Below are 22,481 nucleotides of genomic sequence, written 5' to 3'. Positions count from 1 at the left end.
GTGCCAAGTTTTATCATAAAGACACCACATCTGATTTTTCTTAAGAAATGTTTTCTGGAAAAAAAAAAGGGGGGGGGTGCGCCTGGGTGGCTCAGCCGGTTAAGCATCCAACTTCGGCTCAGGTCATGATCTTGCCGTTCGTGGGTTCGAGCCCTGTGTGGAGCTCTGTGCTGACAGCTTGGAGCCTGGAACCTGCTTCAGATTCTGTATCTCCCTCTCTCTGCGCCCCTCCCCCGCTCATGCTCTGTGTGTGTGTCTCTCTCTCTCTCAAAAATAAACATTAAAAAAAATAAAATAAATTTCTATAGGTCTCTTTCCCAGAAGTGCTCTACCATTGTGCTCTGCAAAACCCCTACCCAAATGAAGTTTCTGACTCAGCCCAGAAACACATTAGTAGAGAAGCAGGGAAGTGAGAGTGGTATAATCAGTCCATTCTTTCCCCTTAAGCAATATGTATATAATATATATGTATTCTCCCTTCCCTGTAATTTTTATACTGGAGTGTGAATAGGATGGTGAGAGTAAATTATCTGGAATAATAACCTCAATAGAGGATTTTAGTTTGGTACTTTGGCCTGGCAGGAATTTAAATAATATAGTATTTACTCTTTTCTCCATAGCAAAACTAGAAGGCCCAGATAAAACCTCCTGTTCTATGAATAGAGCGTTTTTCACTAGAATATTTTTCTACCGCAAACTCACAGACTTGGGCCGATACTCCGACCTGGGGCATCAAATTGCATGCACTTACATATGACATGAAGGATGTTGGTTTGTTTTTCAATCCAGAAATGTTTTCACCATAGTGAGATTGGAATGCAGTGGAAAATCTCCAATAGAAAGATAATCTACCTGAGCATAGCGGGGCAGTTCTAAAAACTTGCCTGCCCAAGTTTTTCTGGAATGTTAACTGACAGTAGGATTATCTATACGGCAGTCAATTCTCTGGTAGTATTCAGATTTGCCAGGGGCTAGTGGTCCAGCCTCTTATCTTGATGTAATTAATTAATTAATAAAGCCAAGACGTTAAAAATATTGTTTTCGAACTGTAATACCAGAACTTTTTCTTAAAGGTTTTTTTTTTCCTCCCACGATAAATGTCGGAAAAGACTTTAGATATATTTAGCCAATTTAAAAACTATTTATTAGACATTCAACCTGTAAACAAAAATTCTAAATTATCTCACAAGTGAACACAAGTATGAACCTGTATCAAGATCAAAGTGCTTTGGAAGCATCATTTAGAGTCTATTTAAGGTCTATGCTCATTTCCTTATTCTAACCTGCATTCAAGAATCAATGATAAATCAATGGATTCAATAATTAAATCAACCAGATAAGCTCTAACTGGTCCTTCAGTTAAACTCAAGTCAGCTGTTATTTGGCCTTTTCTTCATTTTAATTATTCTGCTCTTTTCCTCTTATAAGAAAAAAAAGCTTATTGCACAGTATCATGGATTTTCAAAGCTCAAAATAACATTATTTGCATCCAAAGAACCTAGTAGCTGTTATAGCAGGTCCCATCTTTTTAGCTCACGCCAGGTTTTGACTTAACAATCACAACACACCCCTCCATCAACTGTCTCTCATCTCTGAACAATGTCAAGACATCATAGACTATTCACAATAGTTTAACACAGATGTAACAGTTTTCCTCCCCTGCAAAGCCCCACCCCCACCCTGGGTCTATCAGTCATGACTTGGTTTGCATGGATTCTTTGTTCATTGTTCAAGCCATTCACACAGAATGGGATAAAACTTTATTCTTTTAAATTCCACACATAAACAAGATGCCAAGAAAGCCCTTGTCATCTCTGACAGAGAAGCAGAGCAGCTCTGTTTCATGAATGACAGCACAATTAAAGCTAAAATAATATAAAAATAATCTGAAAAATCCCTTTTACTGTACACTCTCAAATAAAGCAAGAAAGATAAACAACAGTTTTCTTTTCTGCTAGCCAGAAAACGTGTCTCTATTCATTTGGGCTTTGAAGTTGAGTGTACCCCACATTTGTGTGCATGTGTGTGTGGTTATGCGTGTATAGTCTATGCAGTGTAGCCGCTAATCATTTCATCTAGTTTGTCTAATCGTGAAGCTACTTACCCAATTAGAATACTAGTATATCACATTGAACAATTTTACATAATTGCGTCTCTGAAATACTAGGAATGTTTATACATTTATTTGGCTTGTAAAGGACTGAAATATTACAGATAATATTATATTATCTAGCTTTTTTTTTTTTTTTTTTAGAGAATATGGCTCTTATTAAATTGATTTTCTGAGTTCCAGAGCAAAAGTCCCTTTTAAAAAAATTTCTGAAGCGGACTTGAAGCAGGAGGAATGTCTTCTGACTTGGCCAAAAATATGACGAGTATTTTATATCATTTAAAATTTGAAGGATAGGTCTCTAAGGGGCCCTTTGTTGTCAACTGTTGCAGCCAAACTTGCCATGACGTGTCTGTTGAAGTATCTACACTTGACCAGCAGAGGGCACTTTACACACCTCTGCATTGCTTAGGGAGCAAATGCAGAGGATGCGGAAACACAGTGTTCACCCAATAATCAGGAAGAGCCCTGCAGATTTTTTTTTTTTTTGAAATTCACAAAAATATAGAAAATATGGACTGTACAACAGGGTTTCATTTGGAAAGTTATGAGTGTGTGTGAAGTCAGATAGAGAGGGGTGTTCGTAGTCTGTTGTATTCATCTTGGCCCTCTACCTTCCCCGCTGTCCTTTTCCCCTTTTCCCAGCTCAAGAGTGATACTGGGCTGGATCTTTTTTAACAGGTAGTACAGAATCCATTTTTAAGTCATTTGGTTGAGTTTTCGCTTTTCTATTTTGTATTTACTCTTCTGTTCCAAAGCCCGGGGCAACTGAACCAAGGATGATCCTTTCTAGTTCATTTCAGAGTAGAAATTACGGTTAGACCATCAGAAATGCTCTGAAACAGAGCTGCCCCTTTAGGAACTGGCTGCCATCCTCCCAGGAAGAACCTTGGAGAAATATCATGCCCCTTCTGGTTCTAGCAAACTCACTAGCCTGAGCCTATGCTATGAAGGGAAAGACACCAGCCTTTCTCTGAGCTGAAATACAATTGTTTGCATCCGTTTTCACGAGAGGTGATTAAGACATCTTTTCTTTTGGGGGCTACAGCTACTAACCTTTCTTAAAAAGGCTTTAATTTTTGCAAAAGCATTATTGTTCTAGATATACACCCTGTGTCTCTTCGATTTTGCCTATTCTATTGGCTCCAGTTTAGTGTCAAAAAAGATTAGAAAGGATTGTGTGTGTATGTGCTCGCACAGTTTTTTAAGTAAACTTCTTTCATTCTTAGAGAAATATAACACTTAGTAAATACTTTCTTTTCCATATAATGTTAATAGCCTTTACCTTCTATTTCTCTCTCCCAGTGCCTCTGGCTCACTTTTGTTCTCATTTGTCCTAGAACTGACAGTGAAAGAGGGAATGGATTTTTCCAGCAGCAGTCCTTTGAGATGGAGGTGCACTCAGTGAGTCCTCACCCAAAAAGGATCATAAACTTACTGGGTTAAGTCAACCTAATTATCCCTAAGCTGCCTTGGGTTTTGTGTTTGCTCATGTGTTTTGTTTTGTTTTGTTTTAGCTGCACCATATGTGATTCCTTGTGCCATTTTCTTTTGTCTATTGTTTTTCTTGATGACCCTGAGCTATGGCTTTCTCCTCTGTTCCAACACTATTCAGCCTTCGTTGCTTTCCTCATCTTGCCGATATAGGCCTCAAAGAAGAAGTGGCAGAAGAGCACAAGGTAGCTGAGGTACATGAGTGAGGACCAGAAGATGTTCTGAAAGTGAGAGGGACACTGGTCCTGCTGCATCCAGGAGAAGACCAGGTAGTTAATGACACAGCCCATCAGCATCTGAGTGATCTGGGACAAGGTGATGAACATGGCAAACTTCCGGGAAACTCGGAAACCTGCAGCTCGCAAGGCATAGTAAGAGTACATCACGGCGTGCACGCTATAGTTCATGGTCATGAACCAACCACCCCCGGCTACCATGTCCTTGTAGGAGTACCAGGAGTACAGGAGCACAGTGATGTGGTGGTACCAGTGCAGGAAGATCAGCTTTTGCTTCCTCAGAATAATGAATATTGTATCTCCTGAAAGACAGAGAAGGGGAAAAAATGTGCGTACATGAGCCTCTTGACCATGACATAATGGTAATTCACATGTTTACAAGAAGGTAGATTATCTTGAACTGGTACTTGGGAGGGGGATGGACTGGGTTAGAATCCCGGACTGATACTAGCTCTGTGAGCCTGGGCAAGTTACTTATTCTGTTTTCCAGTTTCTGTAAAATGGAGATGGTGACGGGGATATCAAGAGTAGCTTGGCAATGTCTGAGGACTAAATAAGATATCCAACATATCCTCTTGGCGCATGGAAAACACTCAATAAATGTTACTTTTGGAAACCTGTTTTACACAAAATCTTAATAAGTTTTCACGTAGAAGGGACATCAGCAATCATGCGACCCAATTTCTAACTCATCCATACATTTTAGGAAATATTATCTGGAAGAGTCAAGTGACTTCTCTCAGATCATTTATGAATAGAAACCAACAGATTAGAATTCTAGCAACATGTGCTCAGGCCTCTCTAGAGTAGGAAAACCATTTTTCTTTGGTATATGTCAGAAGCTACTCCTAAAAAACATATCTCTGTAAACTCCCTGGAAAATATGAAGCCTTGGCCATACGGCAGTTGGAAAGGTAAAATTTAAGCAAAGGGCAAAAACAGAAAGAGGAAAGAAAAGTCACCTTCTACCCTATTTGCTGAAGATGGTAATCTGAAAATTTTATATCAACGAATTGAGTGATTAAAAATGACACATTTTTATGGAGGTAACTCTGAGAAAGCTTTCCAGGATCTATTAACAATATCCTTCGGAAGAAAAAGACCGCTGTTTCCAAGGTAGGAAATTTATGTCATAGAAGCTAGAATTCTGCTCAAGTAGGTATATACTATTTATATGTAAGGATTCTCTGAAAAGCCTTAAGGATTCCAAAAAATATACTGAAGAATACTTATGTGAAAATGGATGAAGAGCAAGCATAGTCACAGACATACACAATTCCATTAACAAGTATGAAAGAAGTGGAAAGACCCTGGCATATGGGACAAAAACGGGATTTACGCTCCTTTATCTTTCCTATCTCTCTGGTTCTTTTCAGGTCTAGGAAAACCCAACATCCTTTACGACCTTTGGTGAACTCAAACTTGATTTGCTTTTGCACCACAAGGAGAACTAGGAGGTCCCTCATTTTATTCTGAAATCCAGTTTAGCACAACGGGAATTAGTACTTACCCTTGTCATCCTTCATGGATGCCCTAAAGCATTTGGCACTAGCAAAGGTCAAAGAACATGAGGCCTTGGTTAGATTTTTAAGGTTCTGATGGCCGTGGTTGGAATAGTATAGGTGGTGCCCCATTCCCTTCAGCAGGATGTGGATAATGTGAAACATTATCAATTCATATTGATTTAGAACAGAAAAGGACAGCTACCAGTTGCTGCATTTCTGAACATATCATCAAATTTTCTTTGAAGTCCTTCTTTCTCTTATGAGATGTCTGACCTACCATGCCTTTAAATGTCAGACAGACTGACAATGATTGATGGTGACAGTATCTCTGACTTGTATACTTAAGGGACAAAACTGGTTTCAGGAGACCCAGGGTTTACGTCTTAATGTTAAGCGGTGCTATTTTTGTGTGCCTGTCCAAGATCCACTATTTCTATGTAATTACTACTCTGCCTCCCCTGGCTCGGTAGACTGTAATGCAGACACAATAATTCCAGCTTACTTTTGTTCACAGTGGAAAGAAGGTAGAAGTCCAAGGAATTATATGTTGAAAACAAATTCAGTCATTCATAATTGAGAAGATGTTTTCTATGAGTCTCGAAGCATGAACAGAAATGTATAATCCACAAGGACATCCAAACACATTGTAATAAAAGTTACTTGCTATAAAAAAATAAATAAATACATAAAAGTAAAAAAAGTTATTTGCTATAAAGTAATAAGCATCTCCTCCTGTTTAATTCTTTTGACTTTTAACTCTAGCGTCACTTTTGTGTTAAAACCGTATTGTCTAAATAACAGTTTCAGTGTGAGGAGAGTAATAGGGGACAAAAGACAGACCATATTCGAATGGGCTAACTGGGAACAAAGTGGGACCTACGATTCTGGAATTGAAACTTGATTTGTGTTTTTCTTGTCTGAGTAGGAGTCTCGGATCTCGTGAGTAAGGAGTATGATCTGAGACACATTAGGGATTTCCATTTAAATGGGAGAGCTGGAGGTGAAGGACATGTCATGAGATTTATAAAACCAAATTAATTTGAATTCATTTATGATTTTCTTTTTTTTGGAACAGACAGACAGGATTGCATGTGGAGTAATGAAGATGGGATTTCCCAATAAAGGTCCTGGTCAGCCTCCAATGCCCCATTAGTATCCCCCAAGGAGGCTGCTGACCTGGTAGCCCTGGGGCAAGGGAAAGAGGAATCTGGCGGGGTTCCAGAATGGTTTCCCTAAAACCACCCACTTTTTTTTTTTTTTGGATATTGCAGCTGAGATGCCACGGTTGCACCACCCTAGACGTTATGAATTATTTTTCTTCTGGGGAAACCACATGATGTCACAGTTGACTTGTCATGAGCCGGTCATGCCATGATATGGCATTTACAGGCCTGCCCAAAGCTACAGAGTGACCTAGAAATGCAAACCAAAGATAGGGACAGTATATTTATTTGATGTAGGCTAATCAATCTTTCCTGGTCAAAGGTCTGGTTGGCACCATGGAAAGAACGTTGGCCAACAATCGCCAGTGGGACTTTCAACTTTTAGATGGTTCAGCTACGTCATGAATTTTAGCTACCGGTTGTTCATGTTCTTCCTAGCACCGTGTCTCTAACTACTTTCGATTCAGCTATTTTCAGCCAAGAGCCAGTCTGCAGGCAGGGTGTGCTCTTTTCACGAACTTAACTGTCCCTCCTGAACGTACCTTCAGTCTGTGTGCCTGTTAAGTACAGGTGTCTGTGCAGCCTTGGAGAAGCCCCCCAGCATTTGGAAACCCCCAGGATGCTCACAGTCACCAGGAGACGGAGAGCCCACTGTGCGTGGTTTGTCACAGATGGCTGTACCCCCTCTTCACAGAGTTAACTAGAGCTCTGCTGAGTCAGAGTTTCAAAAACAATGATGAGCTCAACTGAGCAAGGGCCTAGACTCAGAGCAGATATTTCCAAGTTTTCACAAAAGCAAATCTCAGCAGCTTTTTATATAATTCACACAGTAGGCATGCGAAGATTTTGGCACACAAAGCAGATTGGCAGTTCTCTTCTCATTTGTCGTAATGGATCATAACTCTGTAATTCACTGAAATGAGCTCACTCATTTCTGCTGGAACAGAAAGCCCTTCTTGCTATGAAGAGCTGAGTGAAGGAGTAATGGTGATAGGGTTTGATGGGTGGTGGTGGTTGGGGAAGATGATAAAGTGCTAGAGGCAGATGATGGTGATGTTGTGCATAATGCAAGTGTTCTTGATGCCACAGCCCTGTACACTGAGAATGGTGAATTTTACATTATGGGAATTTTGCCCTCTCTAACCCCCACCTCCTCCCGAGTCCCCGAAGAAAAGTATAATGAAAACTGCAGGCATGTAGGTTTTGGTGGGAAACTAGTGTTTCACTATTAAACACAGAAGAACTGTTCCTTCTCACAGGAACCTTTTCTTTCTGCTGCACATAAGGGAGTCCAGAATATTAGGGTATTGAAAAGCAGAGCTTAGGACCTAAAAATAAGAAAAGTTTTAAGTAATCCAAGAGGATAAATCTTCTTTTCTTTCCTTCTTTTTTAAGTTTATTTATTTATTTTGGAGAGAAAGTGAGTGGGGGAGGGGCAGAAAGACAGGGAGAGAGAGCATCCCAAGCAGCCTCCACACTGTCAGCCCAGAGCCTGTGGTGTGCTCAAACCCACGTGATATCAGACCATGACCTGAGCGAAACCAAGAGCTGGACACTTAACCAACTGAGCTACCCAGGTGCTCCGCGGATAAATCTTTCTTAATTAAATGGTAGAAACAATGTTTTCTAAGAATGAAAAAGTTGAAAAGGAGCTTAACTTCCAAAATGAACAAGAAGGCATTCAAAAAACACGTTCACCAAATTAGGGCTAGGGGCTGGTGATCTCTGAGGCCCTCAACCAGCACTGATTTTTGGATCTATTTTGATTCAACAGTTTAATTTGGGAGGGCCATTGCCAATGAGCTCCAGAATATTTGAAAGAAGATAAAGCATATTTTAAAATAGAAAAACAAAGCATTCTGACCATGGAAATATCTACATAATGAACCTGAAATTACATGAAGAATGTTAGTGGCCTCATTAAAAAACCAGATCAAGTTTAGGATTTTTCCCCCCAACTCTTTAGCCCATTGTCAACCCTTCAATTCTATATTTTAACAATGAAGAAATGGAGTGTTTGATATCCAAGCTACAAACCACTAAGGTGAATGAGACTTCTTAGGAAAAGGGATTATCAAAACAATGGCACAGGAGACTACAGTACAGCTCCTTCTGGGTTCAAGAAGGAATAGAATCGTGTTCAATTATAACGTCTACACTGGGGCATTAGGGAGTGGAGTGTCTGGGTCTAGATTAAATAAGACGGCTGATTAATTAGCATCACCTGGACTAACACTCTAACAAGACAGACGGTAAGCACAAATACCTCTAAATGCTTCACTAATAGTTCTGGTCTGGAAATTCTAACTCTGTCTGCCGTCTTAAAACTTTGACGTCAATCTGGAACAGAAGATGGGAGGACAGAGAGTATAGGTTTACTCATGTCTTTGAAGAAAAACGACCACTATAGGTAGGTTGAGGTGGCTCTTCAATAAATTATTCGAAAGGTAGAAGGGACTATTTTGAGTTTCAAGTCCCTCAAATGCAATGGGATAAAATTCAGGACACAGACAAGCAGCGCTTGCAAGGGAAAGCATTTTCTGGAAGCAAAGACTGAGGTTGCTTCTTTGCAACTTAAGGCTTAAGGGCCAGAAGCATAGAGGCACCATTGTTGTTTTAAAAAACAAAAACAAAAACAAAAAACGTTGAGGGCAGTAAGGTAGAAATTGTGAAGAGGGTTTGGTGGTAACATGATGGGGGAGTCACATGCTTCATGCATTTTCTGTACTCATATATTTGTAGTCAGTTCTGTATCAAAAAAGATGGGGGTGTTTCAGAAGGATACTTATTATGCAGCATAAATTAAGCCAAAAGGATATGATATGATATGATATGATATTTCTCAAAGTGAATAGTTCTCAAACATTAATAATGTATGGAAATGTCACAAAACCCCCACATGCTCACATTCTCAGACCAACACCAGTTTGAGAAAAAGTAATCTGACTCAGAAATTCTATGCATCTGAAGAATCACTATGAAAGAAGTGTATCTGGCAAGACAGTATTTCATCTATAGATGCAAACACAAAATTAAAATGTTCCCATAGATTTTTGAAATTCCTAAAAACACATGTGTTTTAAGCACTGTCTGTGGCTCCAAGTTTGGAAAACATTTTTCTAGTCTAAGATTTGAGTTTGTGGTCTCAATTCGAACATGAAAAAAATAGCCTCCTGTGGTCTGGTTCATAAAACTCATATTCTAAATTTCTTTTTAGATGATTAGACATTCTAGTCCAGCCCCCTATTAAACACTCGTTGTAGGTGCTTAACATAAATATGTTAAGTGAATGAATGAACACGTCCATACTAACACATTTTACCCTAAGTCTGCTTTCATAGACTCTGCCCCCACAACGGTGATCTACTTATTTTGCAGAGGACCCGTCTCCATACCCCTGCTCTTCTTAGGAAAGGTTTTCAGAAGAAATTTTCCTCTGCTGCTCTTCCCTTGTTTTGGACTTAGGAAAACAATAGTCAAACCAACAGTTCCAATCAATTGCCAGCTCTCTGTAGGCAGGAGGTGTGTAGCCACCAATTAGAAAGTGGATAGGTTGTTAACATACACATCAGAGAGACCTCATATCCTTTGGGAACAGACACAGGGTATGAACTAGGGACATCTTAAAGAAAGACTCTGGGTAGTTTGTATTGTAACATGGTTTATAATCAAGTGTACAACCTCTAACCCACTTTTTAGGAGAAATAGGAGAGGGAATACAATCCACAAATAAATATTTTTGAACTAAATAATACAACTCTTAATTCCATATAAAAAAGTTTAAAACCCAGAGAATGAATAGGTGTTACCTGAGGATATAAACCAGTTTTTGAGATGATGACCAGTACTGCTCATGGATGAACCCAGAGTTTATGATCACCAGCAGATCACTTTCTCTGGCAGTAAAGATATTTTCCTGGTGAACTACATCCAAGTCAAATCCTTAGCCACAATTTTTTCAGTTTCTGCTAACCTATGCCTCACTTATATCCAAGACCATTAAAGAGTTGAAAAAAACCCCTACATACACTGGGAGTTATTTTGGATTAATTTCTAGAAGTGAACCACTTTCCTCTTCTCCAAGGCCCATTTCTTAGATGATTAAAATCAAACAACACCAGAAACCAATGCTTAGCATTTGGTAATTAGAACATGAGGATACCCAAACGAAAAGCCTAGTTTCCAGGTTTGAATCCTAACAGCAGGATGAAAGTATGCTTCTGTGTGGGACTGGGAAATAGATGCATTGCGAATTTTCCTCCGTAGTTGCATCTTAGCACAGCTAATGTGTTGGACAGAAGGGGCCGTGTAGATTTTAGATGCTCCTGGAAGTGTATTTTCAGTATGTTTGGAAGTCTGCATGTTTACATAAACTATTTTGCTCTCTGTATACACAATGTACAATTATTGAAATGGAAGGAAGGAGGGGAGAGAAAAAGATAGTGGAAGTTAGTTAAGAACTCTCAAATTCGTTAATTATAACTTTCCTGCAACCAACAAAACAGGACTTTCCAATCGTTTCTTTGTTTTGAAATAAATACTGTGGGTGTGTAGCTACCAAGGGGGGAGTGGGTAGGGGTGGAAACGGAAGGAGAGAAGACACTCACCTAGTTCGGGTGCTTTGCTTAGCACAAATGCATAAGCCCAGAATTTGCTGACAGGTCCATTGTAAAAACCCTGGTCACAAACTGACTGCTTCAGGCCTTTGGTCATCAAAATGTACACCATATAAGCACCAGTTCGAAGAGCACCGAATATACTTCATGATGAAAAGAGAAAAGAAACAACATTCAGGAAAATAATTTCATTTCTGACATTACCTATGCTTAGAAGACTGTCTGCCACTGATGGGAAGAAGGTGTAAACGACTCATAATCATCATTTGCATTAACCTGGAAGTATCTTAATATGTTTTGTAAACAAGAGCAACAAAATTTCTCAGTGCTTTATTCTGAAGAGCATACACAGTGCCGCTTATTCTTCATCAACATACCAAAAAGGGTCCATGGAAAAGGGGAATGGATCCAGGGCAGGCTCTCACGAGGAATCCTGGTGACTTTTGTGTTTCAGCTTGAGAACTATCCTTTGGGAATGAGATAGGGTTGGCTGAAAACTCTTGAAATTATCTCAGGTCTGTCCTATTGATGAGGTTTTGGGGTAATGGTGGGGAGGTCTGGTGCTGACGACCAAGAAAGAGTTCTTGAAGCCATCTTTAGTGCAAAAAGGTGATTTTATTAATGTACGAGGACTGGACCCATGGCAGAAAGAGCTGCCTCGGGACCTTGAGGAGAGTCTGGTTATACACTCTGGGGTTGGGGGAGGTAAAGTCCAGGGGAAGTTTCCAATGAGATTTTCATATGCTAAGGAAGACTCACAGGATACTGGAGGCCTAGCTATTGTCAAGCTAAGGTTGTTTTTCCCTCTAGCAAAGCATTAGCATTAAGAGAGTAGGGAGTTCCTGGAGAAACCTTTTATTCTTCCTGCCTCAAGCATTTGTCAATGTGTTGCAGGTTATAAGGACATTTAATTTAATCTGCCATTTCCTTCTGCCTTTGTTTCCCATATCACTATGTCCAATCATTTTCGAAGTCCCCCCCCCCCCATTGCCTGAGTATCTGTTTATTTCTCAGCCAACCCTTTCTTTACACTTGGGCTGGCCTTATCGATGTAGACCTCCTTGGCATCTTTTTGGACCCCAGCAGCAGCTTCTAAACCACCACTATAGGGGCGCTTGGGTGGCTTAGTCGGTTAAGCGTCCGACTTTCGCTTAGGTCATGATCTCGCGGTTCGTGGGTTCGAGCCCCACGTCGGACTCTGTGCTGACTGCCAGCTCAGAGCCTGGAGCCTGTTTCAGAGTCTGTGACTCCCTCTCTCTCTGACCCTCCCCTGCTCATGCTGTCTCTCTCTCTCTCTCCCTCCTAGAAATAAATAAAACATTAAAAAAATTAAGAAAAAAACCACCACCACTATATTTGCTTACCCCCCTTCCACTCTCTAATCTCTCTCCCAGAAGCCGGAAGGAGAAGGCTCAGCTCTATTGTCACCTCATCCAGGAAACCACTCAGGTTCACTCCTCTGAGCTCTCGATAACCACATACTAACACTGTTAGAACCCCGTAATGTGTTTGTCTCCACACAGGCAAAGGTACTCAAAGGCTGTTGAAAAACAAACTGACTCATGACATTTTTATTAAGGAGCCTTTAAGGAAACAGGAGAGCTCTGGAATGTGTTGAACTCAGTGAAGCAACCCGAGGTGTGAAAGATCTTTGCAGCTGGAACAGGCAGCCTCCCTTATGGACTGACCCCCCCGCCCCCCAGATGTACGTACCAGAGCATGCAGACCACATGCACGGCAAAGTAAAGCTGGCGGACCATGTGGGGAGATGTACTTGGCCATCATTTTTCTGGCACTATCCCCTTCTAAGGGTCTAAGTCAGTTAGGAGATTAACCAGTGAACAACTGTTGAAGTGAGTAGCAGCCTCACCAGACTGGGAAATAGGAGCTTTCATTTCTCTTCAGAGGCACTATTGTTTATTCAACAAGACTTAAGAGTTTGCTTCTGAATAAGTCATGACCTGAGCGGAAGACGCTTAACCAACTGAGCCACCTAGGTGCCCCCTGGCGACTGTTTATTGGGACTCAGTAAGTAGCCTCTCTAAGGATATACAGCCTACATTAAATGGAGTTACTCTTTCCAACATATAAAATGATTCTGCCTAGGATCTATCTAATCCTTTAGTGGCTTCCTTCTGCACACAGAATAAAATCCACAAGCTCCTTAACACAATCTACAAGGCTGTGAATGGTCTTTTTGTCCCCCACCTCCACCCTTCCCACCTGCCATTCTCTTCCAGCTGACTGTGATCCAATCATTCCAGCACTTTCTTAGCCTTTCAGTTTTCTGCCTTAGGAACTTCGCGTAAGAAATGTCCTCTTAGGGAGGAGTTTCTTTCTCGGTTCATTCAAGGGTGTTCCTTCTCAAAGGTGTCTCAAGGGTGTTTCTTATCTCAAAGAAAGGTCCCCTCCTAGTGGGATGACCTACGTCTTTATAGTCAATAAACTGTCCTAATTTGGGAGTGGAGATTTGGATTTCATTGTAAACTCAGGTAATGAAACTTTTTCTGTCTTCTTTGAATTGATTTTTTAGGTGTTGTCTTTACCTCAACAGATGAGGGTTAAATTATGAGAAGTTGCCACTATCACCAAGTTAAGGTAATTAGCACATAGGGCCCTTGGGTTTTGCTGCTACGAAGGGAATATGGAAATATGGATGCAACATCTCCACTGAGCATATGCAGCAGACACTGTTGGTTGCCTATTCAGAAGCCAAGCTCCTTCCTCTTTCTCCATATTGAAAGAATCCTGATTTTGTCATTTCTCCCAAGAAAGTGACATTATCTTCAATTTAGGGATAAATCCTAATTACTTAAGCAAGTTTTAGTAATTCCCTTTCCCTTCCCAGTGATTTATTAGGGTGGGCACTGTCCCACTTCCCACGTCAAGCCAGCAGATGTGAAGACAGAGCTGTGTATGGGTGGGGACGGCGGGGGGGGGGGGGGGGGGGGGGAGGTGGGTGGGAAAGGTTTACTTGCTCTTTACTGCGTATTGCCTGCAGTCACAGCAGCTGATTTCCAAACAGGAGGGAGCTGCCGTGGACACAAAGCTGCCTCTGAGAGGATGGCAAAGTATTCCTTCAAGATGTAACGGAGCTGTGGGATTAACCAATCTTTCAATGTCTCTAGTGCAAGGCTTCTGGTTTTTGATAAAGCTTTCTTTCTTAGTGTATAAGTCCTTTGGAGTTTTGTTTTCTATTACGTGCATCCCAGCAGACACAACACACAAGATCTGATTTTTGGTAGACCTTTGAACACCAGTTAACGTTTTCGTGGCTGTTATGATACATCTAAGTCAAGACACTACTTGCTACATCAGTCATCCCCTTTCCATAAACCAGTGGGAGACAAGCCGATGACTTCTGCACAAGCCCAAAGCAGAGAAACACACAAGTGACACACCTTCAACATGTATCAGGTCTCTGCTCTTTGTCCCTGGTCTAAGGCTTTTCCAAACCATCAGCATATTGTCCAGAGCACGTGGCTCCTTGCCAACTCCGGACCACTGAACACAGCAAGCAGAGCTACTCCTCTACTAGGTTCTGCTGCTAGACTCTGTATTTCACACATGATCAGATCAGGTCCAAGGACAAACTTCCGGAATAGTCACTATCTTTTCATTTTCTTAAGTCTCAAAATTCAAGGTAATTTATATCCAATTTCTTAAGTATGGGCACAGTTTGATTTATCCCTTCAACTGTACTGGCAATGCCCTAAGATGCCGAGGTGACATGAATCCATAACTCTGGTTAGTGATGGTGGTGGTCCTGGAAGACTTCAGAGGAAGCAGTATTTGCCTTAGGGATAAATAGGTATTCGAACTTTAAGGGTAAGCGTACAAGGAGGACATCTCAGAGCACTGCAGAATTAAAAGTTTAGGTATCATGATGTTGCCACAGTATTGCTGGCAACAAAGGTACAGCACATATTATTGTCCCATATCTGGACATAAGCCTCCCTCCCTAAGCTCTGAACAATAAGGCTGACTCAGAACAGAGGACAGTGCATTTTTCAGGGAAACGGTCAGTGCCAGCCATCGGGACTATGTGTCTGAGGGCAAAGGCGCTTTGTTGTGATGTGACAATGCTCCTGGTGGGGAGCCCGGGGAGCTGCTTAGCCAATGGGATGATTGTTATTTGTGGGAAGCCTGTAGCTCTGTCCCTGGCACATCTCAGCCACTGTATACTTTGAAACCATGTGGCTTTTTTATTTTAAGTGGGCACTGGACCCTTAGGCTAGGATAGTTTATATCAAAATATACTTTGGAGCAGGAGACATTTTTCCTCCCTAAGTTACATCATCTTGAGAAACATTGTGATATAAAAGATAAATACACCATTCATGTTCTGCTATCCCCGGTCCTTGCTTCTACCAACAGCAGACATTTCTAGTCGATCTTGACACTCTTTCTGCCTAGATATGGCATCAACACTCTCAACCACTCCAACCCATTCCAACAGATGAGAGCTGCAAATTCTAGTCACAGTGCTCTCACTTGCTCGTTTCATGGCTGGGCAAAATAACTTCTCTAAGTTTTTATTATCTGAAATGTTAATAATCTCAAGTGCATACTAGTTCTATGAAGTTTATAGAATGATATAAGTAAGGTATTTAGTTAGCATAGAGCCTCTGATAAAATGGAATAAAACAGTTTTTATTATATTATTGCTACTTTATTACTATTTATTATTGTTCTTAATGCTGCTTTACTTGGTCTGTCCTTTAGTTTGGGAAAGCACTTTTTAACTTCCAACCTCACTGTGTCAGGTAAGAGAGGTTAAAGCTAACTAGCCCTAATTGAAAGTCAAGAAAATACATATACAGAGAATTTGATTTGCACTGATGATTGATCATGTTATTAAGTGTTTTTATACAAAGTGTTTATTGTTAAGTGTTTCATTAGCCAACTTTTCATAAAAGAAGTCACAGGCAGCGAGTTCAAAATCGGATGTGAAATCAGCATTTCGCATAGAACATCTTGACGGAGAGACTGTTGGAACAGAAAAGCATCTGCTTCATGTAAAATGTATCTTTCAATCAGATGATAAAGATTATTCTAAATCTAGGGCCTCAAAGAAGCTGAGAGTCTGGGCCATTGTGTTTAATGAGGGCAGATTAGTGCTCTAGCACATGTCTTTTCCCAGCTGTAAGGTCACGCTGGCATTTTTAAAAGAAATATATAATTCTTTGTGTCAAAGTTCAGTTTTGATCATAACAGTTGAGGGACGAGGAGAGAGCTTAGTGAAAGGGGCAGTGGGCGTGTCTGCTTTCTTTCCATTACTGTTGGGCACAATGCCTTAAGGAGATCTGGGTGAAACCACAGCCCTGATTAGCTTTAGATGATTCTCACACAAATGTTCTAGATTATTCGTACAGAAGAAATCTGTTTCTTTATTGTTAGCCATTTGCCATGGCACGAGGAGGTACCAAGAATGCTTACTGGACTATTAATTATGATACTGTGGGGGTAGAAAAGGGAACCTTCTCTTTTACACTATGTATAATACATTCCTGCATTGTTTTGCTTGCTTGCTTTCTTTCTTTCCATTGACTATTTTAAAGCAAGCATGTATTAGATTGATAATACAAAATTTTTAAAATATAGGTGTTTAGCTATAATTGATATAATGAATAAACAATCACAATTGGACTAGCGTGCAAGGCTTTACATAAACTTTTTAGTGTGAAGTTGAGATATAACATTAATCCCTGATCAGCCAGCCCATGGATGACACACATTGAGCCTGGTGGAAAAAAATGGGAGAGCACATCCATGTATTTGGTTGGGATTCTTCTTTGGATATGTAATATGCTACATTAAATAGATATTGAAACATTTAGAGTAAAAGTTTGGAAAACAAGTTCTCATTTTCAGGTTGATTTAGCTGTTTTCTTTTACAAGTATAAGTATTAGAGTCCTTTTTAAAGAAATGTCAGAGACATGGCAAATTTTCCTTCAAACCCAGGCTCTTACCATGAGGCCTAATCATTTATCAACCTTGAGAAAAGTATGAATAACTCTGAACTCTGGCTTTCCAATTTTCCTGCCATCTGGGAGTCAAAGAGGAATAATCTCAGGAATAACTACAGAATTCCAGAATTCTGCCTCTTGGTAGAATGAGTCTTAGGTATAAATCATCAATAATCCTTTCAATTATTTCACTGTGAACATCAGTGGTAGATAAAAACAAGGTTTCTGAAAGATTTTTATTCTGAAGTGCCAACCACCCAAGCCTGTCTCCCTGCTAGCTCAATAACCAAAGGTGTAATTACTGTTAGGATTGAGCACTGATAGTTGATATACTAGTATCCTATAATAGAGAGATATACTTGTATCCTATAATAAGAAAATGAAAAAAAAAGTGTTAGATTTAGTCAGTTGTCAAAACATGGCAACAGCTGATCCAACAGTAGTAACTATAAACATAGACAAGGTCACTGATTTTCCTGATAATAAAAGTTGGAACTACCATGTGTCATAGACTGATATTTTCGGAGTAGGAAGACTATCCAATGACCCCAGAATGGGTTAAAGTAAATTAACAACAACCAAAAAAATCTATTCTAATGTCTTTAGATTCAGGAGATGGTACACAATTATGGTGCTTGCGGTATGGAAGAATGGCATCTCAATGTTAGTATCATGTTTCTATTGACCAAGTGTAATCCAGCTTCTAAAACCTTTCTACACCAGATGAAAGGAAGGCTACTTAAATAGAGAATGTCTATTTTAGTTTAGTCTAGTATTTAGCCAGGGTTAACAAAGCCTTTTTCAATCATGTAACAGATCATCAAAATGTACATTCCCCCCCCCCAATAAACGGGCAGTTAAATGGGAATATACATTGTAGTTTTTGATAATTTACTTCCCCTACTGCTCCACTAACAAGTCAGAGTACACAATTTCTCATCTTTTACTGAGTGATCATTTCTAGGTTTGATCCATTTATCTTGATTGGAATTTTTAACCAGACATTTCCATTAGAAAGTCTTCCAAACAACTTGTAGACTAAAATACGCAAGGCTAAGACTGCATATTATATATGTCAAAACTGAAAATGCACACATCTTATGTAATACTTCCATTGTTGGAAACAGAACATACCCTTTAGGTATACTTGCAAAATCTAAAAGTCCATTGATATGATGAAAGTTAAATAAAGTACAGTGGATATAATGTAACTATAAAGTATGCCAAGTACATCTGCCTTATTAGGTGTTGACATGGAAAAGCTCCAATATACAGGATGATTAAGTGAAGAATATAAAGAACAGAACATTGCATATGGTATGATCCAACTGCTGTATATTTTTTAAAAAGTTATAAGGTTACATGTACGTGTACTGATAGCTATAATATTTATGGAAAATACTCTTCAGCTGTTAGCAATGACTCCTATTAGAATTCTGTTTTGCAATAGCCATGTATTGCTCTTTGAAAGAGGCTATTAGAAACCTGATTTTTAATGTCCATTTCTAACATTTATCATCTGATGCTAAACACTCCTTGGGGTTATTTTCTTAATAAAAAAAGATACATTAAAAGTCTAAATATTACTTAGATAATGACTATTTTACTTTTCAGATATCAGATGTTAATTTTTAAAGAAGTTTTTATTTATTTATTGAGAGAAAGAGAATGCAAGCAGGGGACGGACAGAAAGAGAGAGAGAGAGGGAGGGAGAGACAGGGAGGGAGGAGAGAGAATTCTAAGCAGGCTCCACTCTGCCAACATGAAGCCTGATGCAGGGCTCAAACCTAGTAATCGTGAGATCATGATCTCAGCTGAGATCAAGAGTCAGCCACTTAGCCAACTGAACCACCCAGGCATCTTGAGATCAGACATGTTAGATGGAGTTTTTAGTCTAGAAGGTAATCACATAGCCAACCATTATCATGAAAAAGACCAGAAGCAAATTATTTCAAATTTAGGAACATGGGAAGACAAAAAGGTACCGAGTAGAAAAGCTGAGCCTAGTTTATTAGAATAGGAAGGGGAGGATAGAAAAGGCCACTTTGGAAAACTATCTTTTAAGCCCTGAACATGGAATAGCTTCTACTGCATTTCTTGTAATGGTGCTAACTGTTCAGCAGTATCACAGATAATGATATTCACGGACTCCTAATTAAACGTTACATATTGCAGTATGGAATCTACTGGAGTTGAAGGCATCATGGAAGAAGCTGTAGATGAGGAAAGCCTTGCAGTACAGGGAAGGTATCTTAGTGGGTAATATGGTTCCCTGACAGACAGAGGGTGAGCATATACTCTGTGATACTCTCTCCAATCACCACAAATCCCCCTGATAAGTAAGAAAACTTCAGTCTCAAACATACGTTCTTATTCAATGTTTGGTAGGGTGGGCTGAGGTCAAGTCACTTTCTGATGTATCAGTTAATTTTTTTAACTTGTAAATCTAAGCCTTAAAAAAGGAAAAAGTCTTATGAGGTCTGAATATTGCTTAGAAAGTAGTGTGGGGTACAGTCCCTGCATCTGGAATATGCAACGCGTATATAATATAACACACTTGCTCCAGAGATCTGACAAGGCAAAGGAATGCTGGCTCAAGTTTTAAAAAATAACCTTAAAATAGCCTGGCAGAGTGGGAGCAAGGATGGGTGGGTAGGTTAAAAGAAATACTAATAATAAAGACAATTGGTACCCTGCTAGATCTCAAGTAGAATTTCCCCAAAGAAATGCAAAACCTAGCCATAGAACTCATAATATTTCACCTTTAATTTGAAAAGTTAAGATTGCACAGTGTTTCCTAAAACGGGCAGGATTGTTTTTCACTTTTATTTGAGCTACTGTTATGCTGTAATCTGAGATAAAGGAATTTCATCTGCTTGGAACAACTAGCAGCCTTAGCCCCATCAGGGCGGGAGTGGAAGGCAGCCACTGCGTACATCACCCCGATTCTCAGACCACAGCTCAATTCTGGCTAAAGTACTTGACTCTGTGCAAGCATTGTGCTAGAGGCTGGCATGATTCTACACATTTGAAGAACTTTATTGAGCTCCTCCATTATGAAATTTGATTTTTACAACTTCTTGAAGCACCATTATCCTGGTTATGGAGACAAAGAGATACGCATGGGGAGGACAGGGAACTGGCCCAAGGTCACCCAGTTACTAAGTACCAGAATCTTCTGACTATATCTCTAGTGCTTTTACCTTTTACCCGGTGCTGATCCCAAACTCTCTACCAGGCTTTCTTAGCATAATGGTTGTTAGCCTGATTGGACATTACAATTACCAAGAAGCGCTAAACAATTCTGATGTCTAGAACTCATCTCCTAAGAACTGATGCAGAATCTTAAATGTGGAAGCATGAAGAACTCTGAGTCAGGGGCATCTGAGACTTCACCCTCCAAGATGCCTTCCTGCCTGTGCCCCTCCCTTCACCGAATTCCTACCTCATGAACCTTTGGATGAAGCAAGTTACCTTTCTATGCATCAATGTTGTGCTAGATGAGAGTCCTTCTCCCTGAATTTTAAGCCTTAGAACGTTGCTAAATTCTACAAAATTAATGTCTTTGATGGGTACACTTTCTGCTTTTGCCTTATCTTCTTTATTCAGCCACTGATGGGATCTTATCTAATGTACTCCAGAGCAAGTGGAGACTGGCCCACAACTTTCAACTATGTTTGGAAAGAACAATGTGCTGGCTTCTGGACTTTTACAATGGGAACAAAGAGATAAAATACCGTCATTAGTGGCCCCAATTAAACACAGCAGGAAATGAAAATAGGGGAGTTGTATGAACTAAAAAGAGCTTAAAAATAACTGTGGGGAGTAGTAAAGATTAATGTTGAAGCCAGAACACTCAGCAGCATCACAGAAATGGTTACTCATCTTGGTTTCTACAAAAATATGTTCCTTTGAGAAAACTCTTAATGAAATTACTAGGACAGTGATGATTCACGTGCTAAGACTAATAGCATTGGCCCACTCACGCCACTGCACAGTCTTCACTAGGTTTCATAGCCACACAAGGAAACCAAACTTCTTTTTTTCTGAGGGCTGATTAAAGAAAATTTCATTGGGAGAGTACTTGAGTCATGATATATAACATTATCTGTTGTGAAAATAATGGAAATCTCTTTAAAAACAAGAGTCCAGAAGCCCTGAAGGGAGAGCTCTCACACACTACACCCTGTGGTAAGAAGCATCCCTTGATATTCCCAACAAGAAGCAGCTTAATTTACATACCCCAGCAGGAATAAGAAGAATTTGTCCCGGTCTAGCAGCAGCCCAGCAGGGAGAAACCACCACCCGCAGTCAATGAGAAGCCATAACAGCCCCTCCCAGCTTCCTCTTTTCTCCTATAAAAGTAAGCCCCTCCCCTCTGCTTTCTGGACTTATCTATAGTTTGCCAGAGTTCACGCATCCTGAATTGCAATTCTATGCTATTCCTAAATAAGCTAATTTTTCTGGTAAAATAGTTGGCTCTTTTATTTAAGGTCAACATTGTAAAAAGTCTCCCCCACTCCAACCCAAACCCCAAACTAAAACAAAATAAAAGGAAGGAAGGGAAGGAGAGAAGAAAGAAAGGAATGAAAGAGAGAGAGACAGAAAGAGAAAGTTATTATGACTCTCCAGTTTTCCACATCCTTAAATTTGGGGATTGGGAATGTCCTTTAGGATTCCAGCCCTAAACTTTTGTGAGCTCAGAAAGGGAGGAAACATATATCGGAAGTTGCTGCTCTTTATATGCCCAATTTATTCCTTTGGGCTTATGGCTCTAAAACCCATTAGATGAATTTAAAAAAATCTTTTTTTAAATGCTTATTTATTATTGAGAAACAGAGAGAGACTGAGCATGAGCATGAGAGGGGCAGAGAAAGGAGGAAACACAGAATCTGAAGCAGGCTCCAGGCTCTGAGCTGTCAGCACAAAGGCCATTGTAAGGGTTGAACTCCTGGAGATCATGACCTGAGCCATTAAGTTGGATGCCTAACAAAATGAAGCACCGAGGCACCCCCATTAGACCAATTTTTATAACCTTCTTAAGCAGCACACAGCTAGTTATTTTTTCTAGAATTTTCATCGTTGTTCACAGTAATGGAATAATCCTAATCACAATACCAAAGAAAGTAAATTTAAGTAATATTCATTTCACAAATATTTATTAAGTATAATTACCTACTTACGTGATAGGCGCCTGAGCCAAGTCTCACTCCTATCAAAAAGAGCTTAGATTTTAAAGAGATCACTCAAATACCACCACTGGAAAGAGATGGTAGAAGAAAAGATATTCCTTTCTAAATCCGCTTTTGTTAATATTTTTTTAAAAGATAGGGTTATACAGACCTCAAGGAAAATTTCTGAGGAATTTTCCAAAGAATTACAGGGCC

At 39.9% G+C, this 22,481-nt stretch overlaps 1 protein-coding gene across 3 annotated transcripts in view; it reads right to left on the bottom strand.

Annotated features, from left to right (window-relative positions):
- Positions 1 to 1,737: 1,737 nt before the first annotated feature.
- Positions 1,738 to 22,481, bottom strand: part of ELOVL6 (ELOVL fatty acid elongase 6) — a 140,813-nt gene continuing 120,069 nt past the window's right edge. For all 3 annotated transcript variants that reach the window (XM_039238792.1, XM_039238791.1, XM_039238790.1), the window contains 2 exons: positions 11,116 to 11,267; positions 1,738 to 4,142 (listed from right to left, as the gene is read on the bottom strand). In XM_039238792.1, the coding sequence (XP_039094723.1) occupies positions 3,718 to 4,142; positions 11,116 to 11,267 (577 nt within the window). In that variant the 3' untranslated portion in view covers positions 1,738 to 3,717. The remainder of the gene's footprint in view (positions 4,143 to 11,115; positions 11,268 to 22,481) is intronic.

The sequence above is a fragment of the Hyaena hyaena genome, unplaced genomic scaffold, assembly GCF_003009895.1.
Source record: "Hyaena hyaena isolate Hyena2069 unplaced genomic scaffold, ASM300989v1 scaffold_146, whole genome shotgun sequence".
NCBI classification, from domain to species: domain Eukaryota; kingdom Metazoa; phylum Chordata; class Mammalia; order Carnivora; family Hyaenidae; genus Hyaena; species Hyaena hyaena.
Note: the sequence above shows the minus strand (reverse complement) of the source record. Positions and strands in the feature narration are given on the sequence as shown.